The sequence below is a fragment of the Lissotriton vulgaris genome, chromosome 4_1, assembly GCF_964263255.1.
Source record: "Lissotriton vulgaris chromosome 4_1, aLisVul1.2, whole genome shotgun sequence".
Taxonomy (NCBI): Eukaryota; Metazoa; Chordata; class Amphibia; order Caudata; family Salamandridae; genus Lissotriton; species Lissotriton vulgaris.
The window spans coordinates 1,584,871,418-1,584,899,328 of record NC_141691.1 but is presented as its reverse complement, the minus strand read 5'-3'; the positions used below and the strand labels follow the sequence as shown (position 1 = coordinate 1,584,899,328).

Sequence of the window (27,911 nt, the reverse complement as noted above, 5' to 3'; positions counted from 1 at the left end):
CATGGTTACAACCATCATTGTCAAAGACCCTGCATTTCTGTTTGTGTATTCTATTTTACCACATCTGCCAAAGCACGAAGTACCAACACTTATTAAGTCTTTAAGAGCATGGATGCAATTGTTATTGACAATGCCTGAGAGCGCACCTTGCTCAATAACCCGCTGGCGAATGCACCATGCACGTTACTGTGGTGTGTCTTTAAGATCATAATTATAAGGGTAATTGACGACGACTCTGTATTGCACCTTAATTAACCCTTGTAGGTCTATGAGCTCTTAGTCACAAAGGTTATAACTCCGTATTTGTGTTTTCTTTCGACCATCTTCTGCCTCCGCATACATCCCACATCTACCTTTTGATGTATCAACAACACCAATAAGTTATGGAGTCTGCCGTAGATGGAGGCAGGGCCTCCAGGACTGGAGTTTAAAATACAAGGACAGCCTTGTTTTGTGGTGGGTTTATTGTCATAATGGACATTGACCATGCTTACTTTAGCCCTGTATTGTAACCTATTTGCTAATGCATTAAGCACTTTAGCTTTCCTTCTTTACAAGATCTTGCATTCAGCAGTCATTGACTATGTATTTCATTTTTCATACATTCATTCCTGCCCAAGGCCAGGCAGGAATCCTCTCCTGATGCCCTTTTGTCATGCTAGACAGGTTGACCCTGTCCAGTATGATATGTTTCTGCAGCAAGACCGCGCGGACATGGGCAGTGAGTGACATCGGTTCATGGGCTGGCAGCCTGGGTCAAGCTGGACAGAAGTGGCGCGGCTGACAAAGTGGAGGCCAGGAGTGTGCCTTGTGTATGTACTGAATTCACATACAAGTACCGGAGGAGCTGCCCAGTTGGGGCAGAACCACCATCACTTGCTACATAGAGTTGACCGTGCTGAGAATGCAATTCGAAGAAGCACAGCTTATTAAGACCAATATCATTGTAGGAGCATTCAGGAGAAGCAGCTTTGAGCAAGGTCTCAGTGCGTTCAATGTTACTCTATGAGCATGCACAGGGAGGACTTGGCACTCTTGCACAAGGCCAGTGGACCACTTTCACTCTACAAAGACGAGTAGCCACTAGATACTCCTCACCAGTGCAAGGTCAGGGAGATCCAATTCAGTTAATTGTGCATGCTCGATACAGAGACCATGAGCTGTTTCTGCCAACTTCCATTTCCTTTACTTCACCGGGTCATTTCCAATCATTGGGCAGCACATCGGTGGAAGATGCAGCATTCTTCTCTGAAGAACATAACTGGTTTTGGGAATCTTGACAGTGTGCCTCAACGTGGATTAACACTAGGGCACCGATTGCAGAGCTGTCTGCTTTGTTGGAAAAATTAAGGTAACAGCTAATTATAATAAATAAAGATAAAGCCTGCTGTAGGACTTAGGATGCACCCCTGATAGAAAAATGCATTGTGTTCTGGAAGTCGAGAGTTCATATTCCGAAAAGACATCCTTCTGAGGTCGGGAAACTGAGTACCTAAAATAGTTAAAAGTAACATTTATTGTTTACTGTACTGATGAATAGTGCAGCTACCGTTAGTAGTTTACGAGCAGACATTGTGAATTGTGTTTTCTGTATCCAAACAAGTCTTTTTGCCCTGTGTTTTTAGTCTGTTTTAGGTTTTGCATCTGGCAGCTACCGTGGGTTTTCTTGGATGCCACCATTGGCAGCCTAGTTTCTTTTAGGCCCCAGCTCAACTCTCTAAAGCTGCAGCGGCTGTGTCCGCACTTTCAGTAAATTGCACTTTACCATATAAAGTCTACCAGTTGTTCTTCTACTTTTTAAAAATCTTGTCATATTTAGTCTCAACAGCCCCTTTCACCGAAGCTGTTGTTTTCAGTGGTGGCCGGTGAAATTTAAAAGTGCTGGGAGTAATGGTAATGAATGAATTTTTAGGCATGAGCGAAGTGAACAAGCCTAACTCTTATAAGGGGATTAGGGGGTTCATCCTCCGAGAATCCTTTTTAAAATGGTGTATGTGGGTGCAATTTTGGGGCTCTATTTCTCTCTACATCTCATGAAAGCCCTTCCTCGCATCTCCTTCACTTCCTCTCACCCAAATACACGATGGACCCACTCCGCTGTAAGCACAGGCACTTTTACTTTTGCCTAATTAAAAGTGACAACTGTGTACCTCCTTGTAGAGAAGTAGAATGAATGAGCAGGAGTGCGATGTGCTTGAAGAGAGGTGTATTGGGAACACACCAGCCATTGCACAGGTACCGCTCTTCACTGAGGGGAACACTCTTGCCACAGTGGGAATATTATGTTGGAACGTTCTATTGTCCCAAGAAACAGTTGGGGGCGCATAGGGAATGGGAGGTACCACTATAGAAGCTACCACACATCCCCTTTCATCACCAACAAGATGCAAGGGTTAAAGGGAGAGGGAAGGGGGAAGGGGGAAGTGGGATGAAGGGAGGGGATGGCCCACATTGATACGATGGAACGAGATGAGGGGCAGTCCTGAGAATGCACACCGATGGTTGAATAATAATATACAAACATGTTAATACACTTTTGTATAAAATAGTACTTGTAGGATACAATGTACTGATAATACGTCTTATAATACCAGACATTATCTTGTGAAATATGTATAAGATACGCTTTACAGGATCTAACTCACACAATGAAAGCTCCCTTTTAATTAATCCCAGCCATAGTCTTTCAAGTATCTTGGTGTTCTGATGGGATGGGTCTGTACTCTAAAAGAGAAACTCCCATTGGGATGATTGTTGTGAGCAGTTATTCAATAACCCATTCCCTCTGCCAGGAGGATTGTCATAGCTTGAGTCTCACCCTGCTAGATGATGGTTGTTATCCTTTCTGAAAATAGGGTGTCTCAGTTTCGCCACCCTCCCCAAATTCCATATTCTACCATCATCAGTCTTTATGGCATTGTGAAACGTTTTGATTACTTTCATGGTTCTGAAAACTTAGAGTCTTTGACAGCTCCACTCTGGGACTTAATCTTTATTCCATCCCTGCCACAACACTGGACGTTTTGGTGTGTTTGTGGTTGTTATATCTTTCTTTTCGGTCTTCCTGGTGTATCATTTCTCATTGTCTCCAGGGTTGTGTGGTGTTTACGTCAGTCCATTCTTTACCCCATTTCATCCATGAGGGAACTAGTTGAGAATTGGGGTTTCTTCCTCCTAATGACTCAAATTGGTTGTTCAGTGTGTTTTGGCATGGACTCTGATGAAATTCTGTAATTCTATGTTATCAAACCCTGGTGTGTGGAGGGCTGGTCCCCTGATCATAGGGACCGAACCACACCTTGTTGATGTTTTGGGATTTGGTCCACCAACATAAATGAAACATCCATAATGACTGATCTTTGATGGTAGAATAGACAGGTGCAACAAAACTAATAGTGACTTAAAATAGGATGGAATGCCCTCCTTCTAACAACTTTATTCTATGGACATGACATGCCTCCTAATTAAAAACCAGAACAGTGCAAGAGGACAGTAACAAATATCGGCCTATAAAAGGGCCTTTAACATCAACAAGGTGCGGTTCGGTCCCTATGATCAGGGGACCAGCCCTCCACACACCAGGGTTTGGCCAGATGATATGACTGATCATTAAGTCTCTTTTGATGGAAACCCTATATCATTGGTTTTGGACTGGTTAGCCATTCATGAATACTCTGTGATGTACCGGTCTCTTCTATGCATGTTGAGTTTATTCCTCGTAATTTCTTTCTTCACAAATACACTGTCTTTGTGATGTATACACTCTGATATCTAGTTGACTCAGTTTTGACAGTGTAGCTTTAACAGTTATATTCAGACATCACTATAAGGTACTTATTAAAATCCTTTTTCCATTTGCTCCAGAACATTGTGGGTTTGTTCATGAAGAATGGAGGAGGTTTGATGTGTTGCATTGTGAAAAATAAACACAAAAAGTGGTTATAAACAATAATGTTCCACAGTGTGATTCATACAGTGAGCTGTTACAGGATAGCAAATACAATACCGTGTGCTATATAATTTCAATGAGCTGTACACTCAGACTCTAGAGCAATAGTATGCGAATCATGAACTGTACACCCTGAGTCTCTGTATTAAAAAGGAATATTTAGGTCTGGCTAAAGGTTTATTTTGTGAGGTTTAAATGGCATTTTAAAACTGGACAAGAGAAAGCTTAGAGATAAGCAGAAGTTATATTATGCAGCCATCAAGACGGCTAAAAGGCAATTCTACTCAGCCCGTATTGAAGCTGCTAATAATAACTCCAGGGAAATGTATACGATTGTCAAGAGCTTTATGTCTCCCGCTGCCCAAGCCAGTGTGATGCTATCCTCTCCTTTGTGGTGTAATACTCTTTCTCACTCTTTTAGAGATAAGATTTTAGCTATTCAATCTACCTTCATCCCAAGCAGTACTTATCCAGAGGCTACCCTGGTGTGCTTTTCGGAAACCACTGGTTGCGCACAATCCGAATTTAGGCCTGTTGGCCCGTTGGAATGTTGGAATATTTTAAAATTCTCAAAGGCCTAAAATCAGGTTCCCCCTTAGACCCATGTCCAGCCAGGACACTGGCAGCGGTTTCAGAGGCTGTTAATGTGGAAGTTAACGCCATTATTTTTATTTTTTAAAAAATTTTTGAAAACCTTTATTGCACAGTATCAAAAGACAAATACGGGCCTACAACCATCCGGCCAGCCTCGACATATTTATAGGCACTGTAGCAAGCTATACTTCAACTCAGTAGCACTGCAGTGCAAGAAAACAATCAACCTGAGTTACACTGGATTTCTACGTACTACCGAGAGACAGGAGAATTTAAGGTTCATTTTTTTAATTTTTTGTTATTAAAATATATAGGAAAGTATAGGAGCAAGAAGGATCAAGGTACATACAATCCACCGAAGACATGAGTGGGCAACGTCTACCAGATGAAATCCAACGAGCAGAAAAACATAATCAAAATGGCGGCATAGGGATAACACAAAAGGATAAACAATCACAAAGTATGTAACATGCCGGTCGCTACCCACCTAACACCGATCCACCCCACTGACCCAAGAAGAAAGAAGAAAAGAAAAGAAGGTAAGTACAGAGAGAAAAATAAGGCCCATAGAAACGAAAACGGACAAAATAACCCCCCCCCCTACCCCCCACCCTACACGCATGCAGAGGCTATGGCCTACCCCCCCCCCCCAGCAGTGTGTCTGTCGCCCAAAAAAGAGTACCCGAAATACAGAAGCAGAAAAAAAAGGAAGAAGAGAAAAGGAATCATGTAAAACCGGAGGAGGGCCAAACGTACATACTCAGAACAATCAACATTTGCAGTCACGGCCGCCCGTCCCCGGACCCCCAAACCGATATAGAACCAACATTCAACTCCCCCATTTGTCCAAAATAGTCCTAGCAGTGCGAGCATCAGCAACCAAAAAAGGAGAAAACATCTTCAACCTTTCCCCTTACGGTCTGGTGTGTCAACAAGATCCAGCTGTACAGTAGCCATCATGGATGGGGTAAGCAGACGGGATGACCACAGCAGAATAGGACGCTGTCTACCAAAGTCTGTCCAACTCAAAGCCATGCGTGCTACGACAGTACAAAAGGAAACAACGCTTAAAAACAATCCTCCAAGATCGGGCGGCCAAAGCAGCAGCATCAGTTCCAGGATAGAATAGTAAGTCCCGCTAGTAGACCACAAAGGAGCTGCCGGACATGGTGTCCGGAGACGATTCCCCAGCCACCGCATAGGTCCACGAACACCAGACCTCTTCCCAACCAATACAGTCAGTACCGCGGCTGAATCAGGATCCTGTACCTTCAATGCCTCCGTGTACATCTGGGTAGGCAATCCACAGCAGTCGGTTACCGGGTGTGGCACAGTGCCCCGCACTCGAAAGCAAACTTGGCCGGTCGAGGGCACAGCAGAGGAAATGGCGTCCAGTCGGCCCCCCAGATCTTGGGCATCATCGCGTAGGGCAGCTCGCAATGCACCTAGAGCGCCCAGAACATCGCCAATCCGCAGTGGTTCCTCAGGAAAAAGGGATGCAGCAGCTCCCTGCACTTCGGGCACACAGACATAGAGCAGTTCTCGAGACTGGCCGCCGACATCCCCTGTGAACAGCCGAACATCGCGTCGCCGCTCCGCATAGTACAGCCAGGTCGGGGGCACAGGGGCAGCACACTCCATTCCGACACCCCACGCGATTCCAGTGTAGTGTCGGTGATCGCCCGTACTCTCAGCAGCAGCCCGGGGTCGTCGGTTTCAAGGGCCGAGTGTTCGAAACAAAATGGCACCTACCACAGCGCTGGGAGACGGGAAAGCTGGTAAAGCCGTCTATGAGCCGGGGAGAGGATACAATGTATCGCTCACAGCCGCGTTGTCCTCCAAGCGTGAAGAGGTGAGAGCAGACGGAATCGCTGCAGCGGGAAGCACAGTGAAGCAGCTACCCTCCGCCGGCCGGCTCCGACCTATTTGCAATGGCCGCCGGTGGTGTAGTCAGGGCCGGCCGTCTCCGAGGAAGAAAGACCCGGTCACCGCCATTGAACGCGAAGGAGGAAGCAAGGACACCGCTTAGCTTCCACCGCCGGGAGCGTGCCGGGGAGCACAGCGTTGGAATCAGAGTCACCTCCCGAATCCGATAAATCGGCCTAAAAACAGGATAGCTTGCAGGATAGGTGGCAATACGGGAGGAAAGCGAGAGGGTCGGCGGAGCCGAGGGTTTAGGCGGCCATCATGGTTGCAGGCTAGGCTCCTCCTCCGTTAACGCCATTATTAATCTTTCCCTCCGGAAAGCGTTGGTTCTCTGGCCTGTAAGGAGGCCAAGATCCAGCACCTTTTGAAAAAGCAGTCACTAGACCCCCTTTGCCCAGGGAATTATAGGCCCATTTCCATTCTCCCTACCTAGGTTAAGGTGTGTGAGAAGGTTGTAAATAATCAGCTTACTGAGTTTGTGGAGAGGGAAGCGCTTTTACATCCGGCGCAATCCGGATTTTGCTCATCGCACAGCACTGAAACAGTTCTGGTTGAGGTGGCAGAGGCAATATGGGACTGTCTGGGCATTTTATTTATTTATTTATTTTATTTTACAGACTTATACCGCGCTAGGACTCGACTCCCTGAGGAGTATCTCCGCACCTTGGCAACATCTGTGAACAAAAGCCCTGTCTGATGTTATCAATTGCCCTATCAGAACTAGTAATTAAACAGGAAAGTTTTTAGTTTTTTCCTAAAAGGAAAATATTCCTTACAAACTCGGATATCATAGGGGAGATCATTCCAGAGCTTTGAACCAGCTACTGACAAAGCCCTTCCCCCTTGTCTGGACTTCCAAAACCTAGGGACACATAACAATTCTTGATTTCCAGATCTCAGAGATCTTAAGGGGGTGTAGGGAATGAACTTTTTAGTTAGGTAGTCAGGACCTTTACCAGTGAGGCATTTATGTATGATGCAGCACGTTTTAAACAACACCCTCTGTTTTACAGTGAGCCAATGGAGTTTATTTAGTAGTGGAATTGAGGGAGTGCGGGCCGGGGCATTGAGAACGAGACGTGCAGCTGTATTTTGCATGACTTGTAGTCTGGCAATGACCCCCTCATTGGCGGCTAGCATCAAACCATTACAAAAATCCAGTCTGCTCAGCACGAGCGACTGAATTAGTGTTTTCCTGGTGGTATCAGGTAACAGGGGAAATACCCGTCGGAGAAGACCAATAACATGGAAACAGGAGCTTACCACTTGATTAGAGGGCAAGCTCCTGATCCAGCTTAACTCCTAGGTCTTTCACTACCACTCTGGGCTCAGGGACTGGGCCTAGATCTTGAGGCCACCAGTCAGGAGTCCATAGTCGTTTGGCTTCTCCAAAGAGCATAACCTCAGTCTTAGAGACGTTACACTGAAGGAAATTTGCTGCCATCCAATGTGCCACCTCTTTCATTCCCCGTGCAAAGGAGTTGCGCACCTCAGGAGTCATGATTTTAAACGGGAAGAGGAGTTGAGTATCGTCTGCATAAGATACAGGGATAAACCCATGAGATCTCATGATGTTAGCTAGGGGTGCCACATAGATGTTAAAAAGCGTTGGGCTCAAGCAGGAGCCCTGTGGCACCCCCTTTGAGATCTCAACCTCCTCTGACTGGTAAGGACCCAGTATGACTCTCTGAGTGCGATTGGTGAAAAAACTCCTTAACCAGGCCAGCGCCTTGCCTCCCAGACCGATGTCAATTAGTCTGGAGGTCATGATATCATGTGACACAGTGTCAAACGCCGCTGACAGATCTAGAAGCACCAGGATAACGGAATAACCCTTATCCTGTAGCATACGAAGATCGTCAGCGACGGACAGCAAGGCGGTCTCAGTGCTGTGCCTGGGTCTGAACCCCGATTGGGATGGATCGAGCCCCCCCGCACTTTCGATGTATTTGGATAAGTGCCGGTTTACAAACTTCTCAGTAAGCTTCCCTAAAAAAGGGAGGAGGGAGATGGGTCTCAGGTTTGTCAGATCTGTCCACGGAATGGAGTTGTTCTTCCGTAGAGGTCTCACCAAAGCATGCTTCCAGCCAAGGGGAACTTCCCCTGTGCTCAAGGAAAGATTGACAACCTGCCGAATTCCAGCACCCAGCTCGTCACTCAAAAGTGACGTGACCCGTGCTGGGATGATATCTGAAGGGCACCCACTCCTTGTTTGGGTGATTAGAGTAGTTATCTCCTCCATAGATACAGGTGGGAATTCTGCAAGTTTACTGATCTTGTTTTTTGCTGAGCTAGGAAGTGGCTGGGACATGCTATCAACAGAACCCATGTTATTAGAGGTGGATTTTGAGGCTAAGATCTTAGCATAAATGCCTTCAATTTTTCTGACAAAGAACTGTGAGATGTTATTACAAAGTTCCTGGGACTCAATCCCATCCGTTTCGCAGGCCGAGGGCTTAGTGAATGTTTGTAAAATTTGATACAGTACTTTGGAGTTTTTACCAGCTGCTGATAATTGGGCAGCGATATGGTGTTTCCGCGCGGCCCGAATGGCTTTGTGGTAACTTTTTAGGGAGGTCCTGTGATTTTCTTTGTCCTCTGCCTTACGTGTAACTCTCCATCGTTTTTCTAACTTCCTCGTAGTTAGCTTTAATTGTCTAAGATCGTCTGTAAACCAAACTTCTTGTTTAGGGGCAGGCCGCGGTTTATATGTCCTCAAAGGAACAACATGATCAATGGTTGCGGTTATAGCTTCATTGAATTTGGTTAATGCAGAGGTAACGTTGTCCCCACATTCAACCCAATTGGGTTCTAAGTATCTCACCCTGAAGCCCTCTGATGTTAATTTATTCCAGGGTCTTCTGACATCTGCCATAGTCCTCCGGGGTAACTGGACATAATATCGACTACATAATATCGAATGGACAAAATATCGACGGAAAAATATCGACATTAACAAAATATCGACTATAGGAATATCGTTGAAAAAAATATCGACTGCAAAAATGACCCAAAAATATCGAATACAAAAATATCGACTCAAAAATATCGACTAGACAAAATATCGAAATATAGTGAAAGTAAAAAATATCGAGAAAATGTTAGAAAATATTAATTTTATAAAATAATATATATATTATATAAATAAATAGTACCTAATGTTTAGGAGCGGGTTGTGGGTTTATAGGGGAATAGGGTGGGAAGTAATTTAATAATAATTAATTAGTTAATATATGTTTGGTAATTGTTTTAATTAGATTTTAATTGGTAATTAAGTAATATTAATTAGTTAATTGTTTAATTGATTAATTTGAATATAATTTAATTGATTAATTGATTAATTGAATATTAATAATCAATATTTTTAAAAATTAATTTGTATATGATTTTAATTGATACATTGGTTATTAATTAATAATAATTAGTTATTTATTGTATTAAGAATTAGTATATTATTTACATTTATTAATTGCTAACACATTAATTATAATTAGTTAATGATGTAATTAATATATTGCATATCATTTAAATAAATTAATTGGTAATTAATTTATAATAATGACTTAATTACATTAATTGTATACATTTAAATGTAATGTGTTAATTAATGTTGATGTTAATTAATTAATTGGAATTAAACAATATTAATTAATCTAAATTATTATTATAGCTAATGTGATAATATATTTTATAATAGTTTTTTAAAAAATATTTGTTTTTTTTATATATTTATGTTTAATGTTTTGTTCATTATTATTTATAGTGTTCTGGCTTTGTTTCATAGTTTTTGTTATAGGTTTATTTTTTAGGGTTCTGGGTCATTTTTCTAGTCGTGAGTAAAGGTGTATTTAGTGGGATTTGGAAAATTTTTACGTTTGTGGGTAAATGGGTATTTTTAAGGTTGAGGGTCAGTTTTCAGTTTGTGGGTAAAGGGGTATTTGTAGGGTTCAGGGTCAGTTTTCAGTTTGTGGGTAAAGGGGTATTTGTAGGGTTCAGGGTCAGTTTTCAGTTTGTGGGAAAAGGAGTATTTGTAGGGTTCAGGGTCAGTTTTCAGTTTGTGGGTGAAGGGCTATTTGTAGGGTTCAGGGTCAGTTTTCAGTTTGTGGGTAAAGGGGTATTTGTAGGGTTCAGGTTCAGTTTTCAGTTTGTTGGGAAAGGAGTATTTGTAGGGTTCAGGGTCAGTTTTCAGTTTGTGGGTGTAGGGGTATTTGTAGGGTTCAGGGTCAGTTTTCAGTTTGTTGGGAAAGGAGTATTTGTAGGGTTCAGGGTCAGTTTTCAGTTTGTGGGAAAAGGAGTATTTGTAGGGTTCAGGGTCAGTTTTCAGTTTGTGGGTGAAGGGCTATTTGTAGGGTACAGGGTCAGTTTTCAGTTTGTGGGTAAAGGGGTATTTGTAGAGTTCAGGGTCAGTTTTCAGTTTGTTGGGAAAGGAGTATTTGTAGGGTTCAGGGTCAGTTTTCAGTTTGTGGGTGTAGGGGTATTTGTAGGGTTCAGGGTCAGTTTTCAGTTTGTTGGGAAAGGAGTATTTGTAGGGTTCAGGGTCAGTTTTCAGGTTGTGGGTGTCGGGGTATTTGTAGGGTTCAGGGTCAGTTTTCAGTTTGTGGGTAAAGGGGTATTTGTAGGGTTCAGGGTCAGTTTTCTGTTGTTGGGAAAGGAGTATTTGTAGGGTTCAGGGTCAGTTTTCAGTTTGTGGGTGTAGGGGTATTTGTAGGGTTAAGGGTCAGTTTTCAGTTTGTGGGTAAAGGGGTATTTGTAGGGTTCAGGGTCAGTTTTTAGTTTGTTGGGAAAGGAGTATTTGTAATGTTCAGGGTCAGTTTTCAGTTTGTTGGGAAAGGAGTATTTGTAGGGTTCAGGGTCAGTTTTCAGTTTGTGGGTAAAGGGGTATTTGTAGGGTTCAGGGTCAGTTTTCAGTTTGTGGGTAAAGGAGTATTTGTAGGGTTCTGGGTCAGTTTTTAGTTTGTGGGTAAAGGGGTATTTGTAGGGTTCAGGGTCAGTTTTCAGTTTGTGGGTAAAGGGGTATTTGTAGGGTTCAGGGTCAGTTTTCAGTTTGTGGGTAAAGGGGTATTTGTAGGGTTCAGGGTCAGTTTTCAGTTTGTGGGTAAGGGGTATTTGTAGGGTTCAGGGTCAGTTTTCAGTTTGTTGATAAAGGGGTATTTGTAGGGTTCTGGGTCAGTTTTGGCCTTTAGGGTGAAGGGGTCTTTTTAGTGTTTTGGGACAGTTTTGGGTATTTTAGAGTGCTGATGTATAGTTTAACTTAACAGTTAAACATTAAATTTATTACACGAAAATAGCTATTATTATAACTTTACATTAGTACCCTTTATTTAGATAAAAACAATTTATGTATTAGCATGTTTCCAGACAGTAGCTATAGTGGAGTTGGAATTCTAATTATTAATTGGTTGGTGTCCAGCACCATCAGTAATATTATCAACACTGGAGTTGGATTAATAAAAATACATTGGTTAGTCTCTACCACATTTTATGGTATTACCTTGAGTGTAGTAGGAATAGTAAAATAATTTTTGCTACTGTCCTGCAGCTTCTATCATTTTAGATTGACTGGAGTAGTAATAATACATATAAAATTGGTCAGTGTGCAGCACATTTGTATACATTTGTTCATTACTGTATTTTAATAATAAAAAAGAATGCAACATAGATGTTTTCAAATTAGTTTATTAAACAATTTTTAATTTTTTTATTGTGTACTACAATAAAATCAAACACAAATATAACATCACATTTTTTTTAACTTTTATTATTCACACAATAACATCTTTACATTTATATACATGTGGTCAATGTAAAAAATTATTTGGATTACTAGATTCTTTCAGAAAATTTTACATATTCCCATCAGTCATTTACAATTTAAAGTATTTATATAGAAATACATTAAACAATGATTTGTTATATATTTCTTACATTAATATTTAATAATGTTAATATTAAATATTAATATAATAAAATATATAATACATTTTTCTTTTTAACAAGTAACATGACTATTATTACATTTCTTAGGATAAATTGAAATACAAAAATAAATTTTCTTGGTGTATAATTCACACAATGTTGTTTTTACATAAAACATATAAATCACTTTGGTTGTAAAGTTTATAATTGTATAGGGAAACAATATGTTTAATTATAATATCTGGTATTTATCAAATTGTAGTAAAGCAATTATATAATTTTGTTATAATTAGAAAAAATTATATAATCTTTTTTTACTAATTAATAAAAATAATAATTATTTTATTAATTATTATTATTATTAATTAATAAACATAAACATTCATTTATTATTAACAAAAATATATACATTCACAGATAAAATAGAGAATTTTTTCAGGCAATTCTTTATATACTAAATGGTTCTACTTGTTATATTAATAACAATAAATAAGTTATATTATTTATCATTATTAATTATTCCCATAAACATTTATAATGTTTTATTAAAATTATACACAAAATTATTCATATAAATATACAGAATAACTAAATATTTACATCTTTTATTCAAAGTTTTACATAATTATTTAATATTATTAATATATAATACATATTATATATTAATTTATATTAAATATATTATTTTTTTTAAATAAAGGAAAATTGTCATGAGTATAGTGCATTAATTTGTTACATTATACATGTGTATGTATTATATATTTTATATTTCACATTGTTTATTCTATTATCCCTTTACACAAATGGGTTAAGGGGACTACTTTTTTACCGCGTAAGGTTATTGCGCTCCATTCAGGACTGGAGAAGCTCGCGGTTGGGAGTTGCTTCGCGTGGAGAGAGGTAAGGTTATTTTTAACTATAAATTATAAGTAAGTGGTCATGTTTGAGGGTGTAATCAAACTCTGTAGTGTTTTTTGGTGTATGTATTATTAGTTTAAGTAGCGTTTGGGTGAAAAGTCTCCGTTATAGATGTGTCGTGCTTTTTTTCCTTCAAGTCTAATTTTAAGTGTTCGGAAATGTCTTCTTACATGGTTAATGTTAATTGTTAGTATATTTACAAATGTGAAGGGGGTATTTGTGGGTGGCTTTCGTTATGTATGTTATTTTACAGGTTTCGGTTCCTCGCATGAAAACTACATGGAAGGAAGCGTGTTTTTTAACGGAGAAACAAATGTTTAAGTTATTATGCTTATATTTTGACTTTTATCTCCTATTTTTCGGGTTTGCCAGGACCGGTTTTTTAACTTTTTAAACCTTTTTCGGGTTTTTTGGAGGGTTTCGAATCGGATTGATACATTGATATGTGTGACCGTTTTTTTTAAATAGTGTGTATATAACTTTAAATCCTAACGTGTACACACTACTGTTTTCGGAATTTCCTGGAGCGTTTTTTTACGTTTTACAATTTATTTTCGGGTTTTTGAGGGTTATCCCATATTGGAATAGTAAGATATTGGATTGGATTGTATGGATTGATTTTTCCTTGATTGCGTCTCTCAAGTCCAAAAATTGTAAGTATTTATTTTACAATTTTGATTGGGTGGGAAATGTCGATTTCTAATGTTATGTGTATGATATAAAAAATTATAAACATTGCATATTTGTTACAAATTTTTTTACATAACTTTTAAAAGTTTGTCAAACAAATATGTTTTATTTATAATTCATTATATATGTTTATGACATGTGAATTTTATTAGTATTGTAAGAAGACATTCGTATATTTACTTGACATTTTTATAGAAGACTTTTTGCTATTATTGCCAGGTATTCTAAACCTCTAGTTGTAGGGTATAATGTGACTTGACTTTGAAGTAGTCGGAACATTTGTTGGGTTTGTTTAGTGAGTTTGGGCCCTATTTGTGACACTGATTGTTCCATTCTTAGTTCCTGATAGCTTTGTTCTTTTTTCAAAGCTTCAAGAAGGTTGTGGAAAGTGGGTTTGCCTCTGTTTGTAGTTGCTTGGAAAGCATTATGCCACCCTTCAACACTATTGTTGGTTTTCGCCTCTTGGTTTAAAGTACTGAGATAGACATTCCACCAAGGGATTTGGAATTTGGGCTGGCGTCGATGTCCTGATCTGTGCAACCTTCCCACCCAAGTGTCTTCAAAATAGTCTAGCAATGGTGTTAGCTTATCCTCATTCCTCTTATAATATGCGCTGTCAATTAATAAATTGTAATGTTCAGCAACATCTGTAACAGGGACGTAGGCCAGGGCTATTAACTTTTTAACTTGATAGGCAAAGGTGCTATCTGTAGAGTATAGTACACTTAAAGTAGATTTTTGGAGATGCCTCCATATACTCTGATTAAAATGATAATAGCAACCCTGGATTGCTGTGTGTGGAAATGTTCTCAAAATGCTATTTATCATAGCTAATTCGAAATCAATAATTATTTTTTCGGGAAAATAATTATTGATTTCCGTTTTGAGAACATTTAAAATTTCGGTGTAGGTTGTTTGCTGTTTGTTGGGTAGCAAACAGTAAATGAAAGGTATGTTAGAATGATGGTATAAACCGTGGATGGAATACAGTTGGTAAAAAGGTTTTGGGCAGGGTTTAAATGTTCCATCCATCATCCATTGGGGACACTGTTGGATTTTTCGTAAATTACTTGCAGTAGCAAACATAATTATTCTGTTTGTACTGCTTTCATTATCAAAAAGAATAAATTTATCTTTATTGTGTGTGATGGCCATTTCGGGTGAAATAATAATTTCTTCAAAACAAGTTGGGTTGGGTTGGGTTGTGCTAGTGAGTCGTTTGGTGCGTGCAATAGTGCGTTTCAGGGAGTCAATAGAGGGTAGTTGCCCTGAAGCATGGGCAGGGATTTTTACCAGTTCTTCTTTAAGTATTTGGGTGGTGGGTTTGTCACTTTGTGTGCTAGCACTTTTAATACTTTCTAAGGCATCTCTAATTTCAATTTCGGTGACATTTGGGGGATGATTATGTTCTCTAGTAAATAGCACATTAGTTTCCTCGGTAGTGGCCCTCCCATAACATTTGTTGGAGTAGTATTTTGTACACTTCCAAAAAACCTTTCTACCACTTTGTCTCTCCTGATTATACACATAACCCATGTAGCATAATAGCAATTTATTTTTCTGAGACATGACAAATTCTGCACCTTCAGTCATTTTGATTTACTTGTTCTAGGAAAGAGTAGAAAGAAACAAAATCAGTACACATTTTTTTACTTATGTGGTGCTAACATCATTAGTGATGCATTTATACTTACAGTTAATCAAAGTAGTAGTCACAGAAGCAGAAATGTCTTTTGAATGATGGTCTTGTATGTATGTCTTTATTTGCTGTTGGTATGAAAATATAGAAAAACAACGTTAATGTTTATATATAACAAACGTATTTCCTACTCAAAAGCAGTTGTCATTTTTGTCTACTAGTGCATTTGATGTAAGCATTACATATACTTACTTGTTTAAATAGTAGAATAGTAGTAATTGGTGGAGTTCATCAATTTAGTACAGGTATGATCTGTAGAGTAGATAGAAGAAATAAAAGCAAAATATTATAATTTTAATACTGAACCGTTTGGAAATGTAACAGATTTAAACGTATACTAACTTCTACATATGTCGTTTTATTTGTTGTAGGTAGAATAGCTGTATGATGTATTCAGAATATCTGTAGAGGAAATATAAAATAGATAAGATGTTGTTAAGAACATAGACTGTGTTATTTTCGGCAGTTTTAGAGAAATGATAAATATACTTACATTTTTTACAAGGCTATTCTTCTATATTGGTATATTTTGTGTAGGATGTTTTCATATGATATGTAGAATAGATGTATGATGTTTTCTGAATATCTGTAGAGGCAATTCAAAATAAATAACATGGTGTTAAGAATATAGTTAGCGTTTTTTGTGCCCACATTTTAGCAAATAACAATTATACTTACATTTTTCTGAAGGGTATTCTTGTGTTTTGCTATAGTTGATCTTGGATCTTTCAAATGATCTATAGGGAAGATGTAAAAAGCAAGATATGTTGTTTAAAAATGTGCATTAATGAAATTTGCCGTTTTATAACAAACACATCTATACTTACATGTGTAATTAGGGTAGTTTTATCGTTTTTGCTGTAGAAATAGCACAATTTCTGTATATCTGTAAATATAATGTTAATGAAAAATAAATACTTTTGTAAATTAGTGTTTAAAAAAAGCAGTTGCTGTGTAACAGAGAATTATAATATACTTACTATCTGATTTTGCACATGAAGAAATATGACCATGTAATAGGAATTGTGTTGGAGTAGTTTCTATCAGAAAAGTAGGAAGACATGAAAATAAAATAAGTGTAAGACTTAAGAGATGTAAGGAAAATAGTGCACTTCTAATTTAGTTTTCTACAAAAATGCTGTGTTACTTACTTGATTAATTAGCTAGTAAGCTGGATCTTTAAAGATGTTTATTCTGCAACAAAATCTTCAAAGTGTTGGCATCTACTTTCCAGAGAGGTAGCAGCAACAAATGGTAGAATGCATGTAGCCCTTTTATAGTATATGTGTTATGTGTGCTTTGATTTGATTGGTTGTAGGATGTAAGGAAGCATAGTATAGGCTAGTTTGAATTTTTTTAAGTTAATTGGAGTGTTTGTTGATGTGAGAATGGTGGTATGTGGTTGTTCCCGCATTAAAGCAGGTTCGTGTTTAAATGAAATATATTTATATGTCAAAATAAGTAATGAAAATGTTAGTTAAATGCAAAGAATAATAGAAAATGATAAAATGCAAGTAATAGAAAGTATAGTAAATGTGGTTTAATAGTAATTTTATGTAAGAAACAGGTATTATATGTGAAACGTTTTTTTTAGTGAGAAATGACTTTTATTGATGATAACGATGGTATTTTAGAAAGAAAAGTGTGCAAACATGAACTCGATATTTTTTTTTAACGATATTGTGGTAGTCTATATTTTTGCAGTCAATATTTTTGTAGTGTTAGGGCTAATTTCATGTCCAACGATATAATTGTAGTCGATATTTTTTTAAGCGATATTTATGTATTCGATATAGTTAGTACTCGATATTTTTGTAGTTTGTGTAATAGGTATAGTAAGTCGATATTTTTGTCGTCGATAATTTGTCAACGATATTTTGGTAAGTCGATAATGTGTCCGTCGATAATATTTCAGTGATCCGTCCTCCGGATACCCTTTGCCTTATGGTTGGAGCGGGTGTAGAATTCAATGATGGCGTGGTTAGTCCAATCCACTTGGTGGGGAGGGAGACATTTTATATATGTAAAATTACATAGCACAAGATCGAGTGTATGACCAGCTATGTGTGTAGGTCCCTGATTCATTAGGTTAAAGCTGAGTGTGGCCAGATCAGCCAGGAGTATCTGTGCCTCCACACATGTTGCTATTTCGCTGTGGACATTAAAGTCCCCTACCACGATGAAATCTGAATTCATCTGCATGTGGGGGGCCAACACTTCCATAAGTTGAATGGAAAAATTCCCAGCAGGACCTGGGGGTCGATAAACAAGTGCTCCTTTCCTAGATTCCCTAGAACTAGGGTTGATGTTAAAAATCAGGAGCTCCATTTGTGGGTTACACACCGTCTCGGTAACCACCACCTCCATTTCCTGTTTGAAAACAATGGCTAACCCACCCCCAGTTTTAATAGGGCGGTCCATCCTCACTATTTTGTACCCTGCCGGCACCCCCATAGTTATGGCCGGGACAGTGTGGGGCTTAAGCCAAGTCTCAGTTAAAAAGCAAAGATGTGGGCTCTCTGAAGTTATGAGGTCCCAAACCTGAGTGGAGTGAGACACTAATGAGCGTACATTGCACAGAAGGCTCTTACAATTTAGAGGTGGGTCATTAAGAGGGCTGACAGTTGTCTTTGTCAGATATTTAGTAGGGCCAGATAGGGTCGGGCAATGTTGACACGGCGTAATTACAGCGTAATTACAGCATTGATGGTGATGGCATTGGTGGGAGGGCGGCATTAATTCTGCTCGACCTCTCGACCGCGTTCGACACGGTCCCGCATCCTTTGCTTCTGTCTCGGCTGGCCAGGATTTGCATTTCGGGTGCGGTGTGGGGTTGGCTTCGCTCTTTTTTGGAAGGGCGCTCCGAATTTCACCATCCTCATCCCTTCCTCAGCCGGTTACAACGGGCGTCCCGCAGGGTTCCTCCCTTAGTCCCCTCCTGTTTAACATCTACATGACTCCTCTGATATATTTAGCAGAGGAGTTAGGAGCGAAGGTGATGGCCTATGCGGATGATACGCAGCTGCTTTTTACCTCGTCGAAGGGGCGGACTCTGTATCTCAGGCTCAACACTGTCTCTTATCAACTTTCAAATGGCTGGTGGATGCACAACTTAAGTGCAATGAAGGGAAATCGGAGATTCTGTTGTTTGGTACATTTCACTCAAACTTCAGAGAGCAGCTTTGGCCTTCCGATTACCCCTGCCCGACCTCCATTGGGAACCCAGCAAAAAACTTGGTGTCTGGTTTGACAAAGATCTCTCCTTTGCAGTCCATATTAGGAAGTTGGCCGACGGCTGCTTTGGCCTGTTTAAATCATTTAGAAGATTCTTTCCCCTTCTCCCAGATGCGGCTAGACAAACCATCATATGTGCGCTGATTTTATCACAACTGGATTATGTCAATGCATTCTTTGCTGGCATTCCGGGCTGGTAAAGAAATTACAGGTGGTCCAGAACACTGCAGCCAGACTCTTATCAGGACTATCTAGCAGAGACAGTGTTCATAACCAGCTGCGCTTATATCACTGACTGCCTGTAGCCGCCAGAGTGAAATTTAAAATACTGATCATGGCACATCGAGCGATGCATGGAGGTGGCCCACTATCTGCAGAGGCGTATTGTCACTTATGTTCCTGCGCGTCTTTTGAGCACCTCGTCCCTCCACCTTGCTCAAGAACCTCGCTTTAAGAATCAGAGGATGGGGGGCAGCTCTTTCTCAGTTAAAGCAACAACTGCATGGAATGCCCTTCCTTTGGTCCTGCGTTCTATCCAGTATCTAGCGGTTAAAAAAAAAAAAACACATACCTATTCATCTGATTTAAACTGTTGTACCCCAATGGTTCTGCGCCGGGACACTCATGAGCAGCCGTGCGCGTAATAAATTCATATACCATAACATAACACATAGGCTGCAATGGCAGGCCTAGGACATGTTTAAAGGGGCTACTTAGGTGGGTGGCACAATCAGTGCTGGAGGCCCACTAGTAGCATTTAATTTACAGGCCCGTTTTACTAGGGACTTAAAAGTAAATGAAATGTGCCAGTTAGGTGTAGCCAGTTCTACCATGTTTAAAGGAGAGAGCACAACCCTTTAGGGCTGGTTAGCAGTGGTAAAGTGTGCAGAGTCCTAAAAGCCACAACAACAGGTTCAGAAAACTGGAGGGGGGGGGGGGGCAAAATGTTTGGGGATGGCCCTGGAGAAAGCACCAAGTCCAACAATTATTTACTATTTGTGTAATAAAAAAATTGACAGAAAGTCAGGAAAGTGGGGTCCTAACAGACAGCTTAGGGTGAGCTGCCCTTGTTTTCCAGGCACTAATTTTGACACCTTTGAGGCCAGAGTTTGCAAGGGGCAATCTAGGGGTCGTAGCTGAGACCCCTAAAGGATGTCCATGGCTAGCCGCTCAGCACCGATCTAGGCCTGGCATTGTTCAGTAAGCTCAAATGTCATGTGAGCAACAGCTTTCAAAATGTGTATGTAACACGGCTAAAGTAAACTCTTGACAGCATTTTCCTATCCCCTCCTCACCCATAGAATGAGCTGGGTGCCTCCACTATTCGCAGGCTAAAGAATAATAATTTACTATGGGTTAGACATCTCCTTTCCATCTCTTATGCATTCCGCACCGATAATAAACAAGTACACTTAAAGATTATCTCATGCAATGTCCGCTCAGCAGTTGCTCACCACCACCAAATTTTGAACCTTTTTGAAAAACAAAACTTGGACTTCTTGAGTATGTCCCCTCTCTGAACACCACCACCCAATTATTAGAGAACTAGTTCGAAACTACTGCAACATCTTTAGATCATGTCAGCCAATTAAACTGGGAGGCAAGGTGGCAGTTATTGGTCGAAAAATGGCAGAGGCTGTATCTCTATCTATTTAATGTCAGTCCCATTCATGAAGCTAATTACCTGCTAGACCCTTTAAAAAAAATCAAACAGGTCCCTAATTTGATGACCATATCGAATTACTATGAAGTGATCACTTAGCCGTTCCATCTAGGTTACCCATTGATGGGTCTCTTAACACCACTACCGATGATAATCCAACGGCCCATAGGAAATGGAAAAATGTCCACCAGATACTTTAGCCACTTATTTGTCAGAAAATTAAAAGAAATTGTCCAACATGGATGAACCAGAAGCACTGGTTATTAACCTTATTGTCAATGAAGCCAGGGGTCTTGACAATGTCCTTCATGTGGCTACTAAACCTATTAGAAAAAAAGCAAACAAAACATACTCCTTGGTTTTTACTACAACTGACTAAATCCAAACTACTACCACACCAAATCAAACAGAAATGCCAGAGTGATTCCAGCCTGGAAACATAAACGGCATGTATTAAGCATTGTAAAATCTATACGGATATAATCAAAACGGCGAAGGAGAAATATTTCTTAGACTGAGTCGCAAAATCGCTCAGTCTGTCCAAAGAATTTTAACTACATTATAGAGGAACTACTGCATGTCTTTACATTCCCTTGTTGGATCCATGTAAAAAGTAAGCGTCATGCTTTGAAGGAAAGCTTGCTAAGAACCGTAATGACATTGAGCAGAGTATTATTCAAAAACCAAATTTTCTTAATAATGAACATTCCTCCTCTAGAGTAACTGCTTCATTTGAGCAGTATGATAAAGTCACTCCAAATTTGCTATTAGCATTGATGTAAAATATCCATCCTTCCGGTTCCCTGGAACTGCCACTCCAGGAAATTGCCTGAATTCCCTTAGAAGCCTCTTACCAAACAGTTCACACATTTTTAAATAGCTCTTTTGTAATGGTGTAGTACTCAGATCTTGGAAATAGGCAATGGCAAAGACGCTGTTAAAGAAACCCTTCATAAACCCCCCTGAACATAAGTAGCTGCAGAACCAGACTAGTGATTGTGACATCCCTGTATGATCTAAGGAGAACTGTAGAAAATGGTGGTGTCTAGGCCATGGTCCTAATGGCTATGTCTGTGGCTTTTGACAGCATTAACCACTCTATAATGATCTCTAGGCTCCGAGCTATGGGCATCACAGGAATTCCTCTCAAGTGGTTAATCTCCTTTTTGAAGGATAACCCGTAGTATCTACCCCTTTTCGTGGCAACCTCAGAACTTTAAGATATAGGGTTCCAGAGGAATCCAGTCCGCCCTCTCTGATACTTAATATTTGAAAGCTTTCACAGGCCACTTTGCTAAATCAGGCAAGAGTGAACTTTTAAATGTATGCTGAAGATATTCAGCTCTTTTTAAGTCTGGCCACACAAAATCATCACTTCAGGGCACCCTACCACTCTGAGGGAATGCTTATAAATTAAATGATGGTGGATTGTAAAATATTTCCTCAAGTTACAGCTTCTAAAACTGAACTCCTTACTTCCGACGAGACTTCAATACTGTAGTATCTGGACAGGTCCTCAGTTAAGGTTTCTTATCCAGTACCCGCTAAAGTTGTTTGGAATCTAGGCATTGATATTAACAATCTATTTTTTAAACCAGGTGGGAAAAGTTGCCAAGACCTGCTTCCAGCAACTTTGGGATCTCAACTCCCATTCATCAAGGAGAAATTTCACATCTGAGAGGTGAATGCCATGATCCAATGGAAGCTGGATTATGGAAATGATATACACTTATTCTCAGAGAATACATTTGCACCAGCTACATCTAGTAGAGAACACTGCAGCCCACCTCATTAAGAACATGCCTAGAGGTGCACATATTTCCCCTCTACTTAAGTCACTTGGCTATTAATAGCAAGCCACGGCAGCTTTACTGGCTTGCTATTAATAGCCAGGTGACTTAAGTTAATGGTAGTAATCCTAGAATACTTTACCAGCATATTTTGGGGTAATTTGCAGATCACTCATTTTATGTACAGGTCGAATTTCTTTCATGTTTTATAGTTAGATATCATTTATTGGTAACTCCTTGCATTTCTATTTGCAGAAAAGATATACTCAAGAACACAACATGTTCATTTTTTTAGCATGGGTAATTGTTTTTATTTTTAATTAGCACTTGTATAACACAGTCTACAAGGTAGTGGTGCACTATTGTACTTTTTTAAAAAAAAGGCAATAAATATCTTAAATTTTAACCTGGCTCTCTTAAGCTTGAATAACTGCCAGCACAGAAGAGACTGTGGCTGCCTGCTATATGGGGTTGAAATGCAGATCAATATCCCATGTCGCCTGCCATTAAATATTTGCCATCTTTCGATTATAATATACCTTGCACGATCAGGTTGCCAAATGTGGTTTATGCAAGTGGGCCCTCTGCAGCCCTTTCTAACAGGTTTCTGTTGGCCTGCAGCTGGATCCACATACAACTGCCTCTCATTCTACACCCCCACCCGCCAGCTCTGCTCCACCAGCCTCGCCCTCGCCACCGTCCCACGGATTCGCAGAACCACCACCGGAGGAAGATCGTTCTCCTACCTGGCAGCGAAGACATGGAACTCCCTACCCGCACACCTACGACTGACCGAGGACCATCTCACCTTCAGGAAACACCTCAAGACCTGGTTATTCGAGCAGTAGCGGTACCCCCCCCCCCACCCCCCTCCCTTCAGCGCCTTGAGACCATCACGGGTGAGTAGCGCACTCTACAAATGTACTGATTGATTGATTGAAAGTCTGTATAGTCTCAAGTGATAGCAGACAGGAGATAATTCTCTATTTGCCTGATCATCGTTTAGTAGATAGTTCATCAAAAAGTTACAAATCACAAGCACTACCCTCCAGTAGTCAAAAGGTGTGGTCGGTCCTATGGGACAAGAGAGGCTAGGATGAGTGTTTATGAGTGTTTTCACTTCCTATACAGCTCTAGTGCACAGGATACAAAAATAAGTTCCAGATTGCAGCACTTCCCGACAAAGGATTGTGCCAGAAAGAGTTCCTTTTTAAAGGTAGAGGGTTCTAAAAGCAGTGCCTCAGCAGTTCATGATTGTCTACTCCCAAAGATTGTCGAGGCTTTACAGCCAGGTATCGGGGAGTGGCGTTGTGGGGAGCCTTGTGAGGGATGCAGGCCATTTTGTAGTTAGCACTTGCTTCAATGGGAAGTCTGCAAGGGTAAAAGTACCAGCAAGAAGTGGTCATTCATTTTGGCCCGAGAGACAGTGTGCTGTTGCTGCCTGTAGAGCTATTTTCAGTGGAGCAAGATAGATTCCGGGAAGTAGAGTGATCTATTCTTGATAATACTACTGCTTGGACCAGGGTTTTGAGATCTCGGTCTGTATAGAAGTGGCCAATCTTTGGCCATGCTGTTGACTTGTGACTGTATGTTTATTATTTTCTCCAGGATGACACCTAGGGATTTGGCACTGTCAAATATGGAAGGTTTACAGCTGGGAATTTTTATTGACTCCATCCAGGACTGAACTGGTAGATATGACTGTAAAGAAGAAATGAGTAAACATGTTACATGTGGATGAAGTTGTAAGTGGTGCGCCGTCGTCTAGTCTTGAACAGTGTTTAGAGGAATGGCAAGGTGAGGGATGCCGCTTTAAAACGAGAAAGTTAGCTAAGTATCAACTGAAAACCTGGCTGTTCCAACAAACAATATAACCATCTCTTCTTTTTAAGGTTTTTTTTCTCTCCTTTTTCCCCCTGCAGATGTCTTTTTCTGTTTTAGCGCCGGGATACTCTACTGAGTAGCTGTGCGCTCTATAAATCTATTCTAACATAACATAACATCACCTGTATTTTGATAATAGAGGATGGAGTTCTTTGTTGTGACTCCTAGAGCTTTTATGAGAAGGTAAATAGGGTCAGGGCTAGGAGAAAACCCCGAGGGACCCTTTGTGTTAAGATTAGATAACTTAATCTAAAAAAGAAAAGCATATGGCACTTTATTTTGAAAGAAAATTGGTCACAGAAATGTTTTCCTCGTACCTCACAAGCATAGAAACAGACATTTATGTTTTTCATTATTTGTTTTTACCTGCAATTAATGGTTTGAGGGTCACATAGACTGGTTTTCCTTTCCCAATAGGTGCATTAACATAATCGAGAAATTCAGCCTCTGGGCTGGAGGCATACAGATTGGCAGCCTTACACGTGTCTATCACTGAACCACCACCGACCGCGACATAGGCATCAAACTCTCCCTTTTTAGCAAAATCTATTGCATCCATGAAACTTTGAAGAAAAAGAAAAAAAACAATCAAATTTAAAAAATGTTATATTTCATTTATGTCCAATTTTGCGTTTATGAAAACACACACATGTACAGTTATTTAAATAGATATGCTATCACATGAATATCCATTAAACACATCGATGTCTCAATGTAATACCAAAAAACGTACTATTGTATAAAGGTGTAAGAATTAAAGGTGTGATAATTAATATTGCATCAATTACTCCATATACACTTCTTTACACACACAATAAATCCATTCATTAGGCAAAAGAAAAAAAACGGAGACCAATTAAATACAGACAACCTGACACCATTCCAATCTTCCCTACATTTTAATTTGTTTCGTTTTTTTTGTAAGGAATGACACTTGTTTTTAAAGCTGTAATCCCATCAGTTCATAAGTGTTGCAAAATGAAGTCTACCCAGATTTCTTTGTGTTTTTTGCTTACCCAGTTTGTTTTTGTTTTTTTTCTCCTGTGGGCGACTCTCACTACATGTCTCACCCACGGTGATCACCTGGTAAACGGACTGTGCGGGTTTATCGCCAGTGTCTGCCTTTTTTTTTTTTTTTTTACTTAGATGCTGTTTAATAGATTTTCAACAAATAGTACAATACAAAAACATCGCAAAATAATGCTCAGCAGTGGTGTCAGTGCATGAACAATATTACAACATATTTTAGCATTAGAATAACATACAACTGACGACCAGGGAAGCCAAATGTAAGTGAGGCTCATCTGGGGAAAGTGCCATGGGACACCAGGCAGTGTACTAGCCAAGATATGAAGATGAGCTCCTACCTGGGTAGGCCCGTTAGGGAGCATAGTCCCGCCTAAGGAGACCAAAGATGGGTAACTGTGCGGGAGCATGTCAAGGAGAGCAAGCAGGCCCTATGAACACACAAGGGGTCCCGAGACCCAAAGGCCCCAACCAAAAAAGAAAAAGGGGGACCCAGAACCAAAAGGAAGAGGTGAGGGGATCCTCCAGCTATGCAACTCCAATAAGCATGCAAAAAGTCTACAAGGGAAGGGAACTTTTTGGGCAGAGGGCTCACGGTGGGGGTGGGTGGTGAGCCCCCATCCATTATGGCTCATCAGTGCCCGGGATCCCACCATATTATCAAGGGAAGTCGCTGCAAATAAAAATTCTTTTACAAAAAAAAAAAAAGGGAAGTCATTGGTGAAGCAAACAAATGGAGGGCTGGGATCCTAGGGGGGCAGAAGCACAGGTCTTCAGAGGTAGGTTGCAATTAGCGACCCAATAGGATTCAGAGCAATCTTTAAAGGTGTAAAGGAAAAACAGATACGTATAAAAAAAAGGAAACTTTAGTAGGATGTGGTCCTTGAGACCACAGTATGCTCTTAAAAAATATACTTTAGCATTCCCTAAGGGGAAGGGATCAGGACCCCTTTCAATTTTTAGTAGGTTACCTCCTCTTTCGAGGTGCCGGTAAAATATTGAGGCTGGGCGAATCGATATTTAGAAGGGATGCCCTTAAAACATATTTTCGAAATACTGGAATTGTTAGAAAATCTTTAGAGAGAGGCATTGTAGCAGAAGATAGAAAAGGTCTGTGTAAATGAAAAAATATTATCTTGGACTTTCGAAAAGTCGATCTGAGCCAGCCAGAGGCGAGTACATTTCTTTTCAGAAAGCCCTATCTTGTGTGATATCTGCTCCATAGCTAAGGTACGCCAAAGCTGCGTGAGCCAGACCGCCACTGAAGGAGCACAAGGGGTTTTCCAAGCCAAAGCTAGGAGTTGCTTTGCTGCCCCAGACATATGGCAGACAAGATACCAGTCTGCATAAGTCACAGCTTCAAGTGTGACGGGTCTGATCCTTAGAATGATTGTGCAGCAATCTGCTGGTAAGGGGGAACCCCAGTGGGTTCTTAACATGCTCGAGGATTTCTTTCCAGAATACAGTGAGGAAGGGACATGGCCACCATATATGCTGGAAATCACGGGCCAGTGAGCCACACCTCCAGCACGTAGCAGGGGTTGCAGGGAACATGGTGTGTAAGCGTTCAGAGGTGTAATACCATTGCAGCATTAGTTTATACACCGATTCTTGTTGGGAGATGCTCCTTTGAGTCTTGGGAATCTCTTGCCAAAAGGGTTCCCGCTGCTTCAGGGAGATGCTCAGGGTACTCCCTCTTTCCATTTAGCTTGATAGGGGTGACCGGGGAGAAGGTGGGACTGTTGTAAAACACTATACATTTTAGGAATGAGACCCATGGACCCCTCAAAACCTCGCACTAAGGTTTGGAATGAGGTGAGAGACTGAGAACCACCAGCAGCATTTGGGGAGAACAGGGCCCAGTGACGTAGCTGGATGTATTGGTGGTGGGATTTATCAGGGTTAGTGAATTTGTGTTTGCACAGCTCAAAGGGCTTGATAGTCATCCCCTGGACTAGATCCTCAAGGATTCTACATTCACCCGTTTCCCAATTCCGGGAAAGAGCCTGGGGAGAGGGCTAGCATAAAGTACTACTTGCGGGCTATCGGGGAGTTCGGGAAGGAAAGGAGGTGAGGCCTCTCCCAATCCCCAATCTGTTCCAGATTGTTGGTTCTGGATCACCAGGTGCATGCTATGGGGACGATGTTGTCGTGGGAGGCAGGCGTGGTCCCACAACAGCCTACAGGCCACCTCCTGGTCCATATGCAGCCAGTGCTTTTCTCTTTCTCTGACCACCTATTCAGAGATATAGCACAGATGTGCAGCCCAATAATAGTCTAGGAGGTTCCGGCACGCAGGACAACTGTGGCTTTGGGGCAGCATCACTAAATTGCTCTAGATGCAGGGTTGTTTTCCCCTACAGATGAAGATGGGAGGTGCCTCTGCATGACTTGATGTCGTCAGCTGGAATAGGTGTTGGGAGGGACTGGAACAGATACAACAGGCGAAGGAGGACATTCCTTTTTACCATGTTTATATGACTCAGCTAGGAGATGTGGAGAGGCTTCCACCTCCGCAGGTCCCCTAACATGGCCCTACAAAGTGATGTCCACTTGGCTCAGGACCAAGTCTATAGAGAGGAAGTAATGATAGGCAGAAAGACACCCACTGGAAGGGAACAA

The 27,911-nt window shown here is 40.5% G+C and overlaps 1 protein-coding gene across 1 annotated transcript in view; it reads right to left on the bottom strand.

Annotated features, from left to right (window-relative positions):
* The window catches only part of ADHFE1 (alcohol dehydrogenase iron containing 1), a 359,867-nt gene that overhangs the window by 171,245 nt on the left and 160,711 nt on the right, over window positions 1-27,911 (bottom strand). The window contains exon 6 of the mRNA XM_086965816.1: window positions 24,630-24,826. Within this exon, the coding sequence (XP_086821942.1) occupies window positions 24,630-24,826 (197 nt within the window). The remainder of the gene's footprint in view (window positions 1-24,629; window positions 24,827-27,911) is intronic.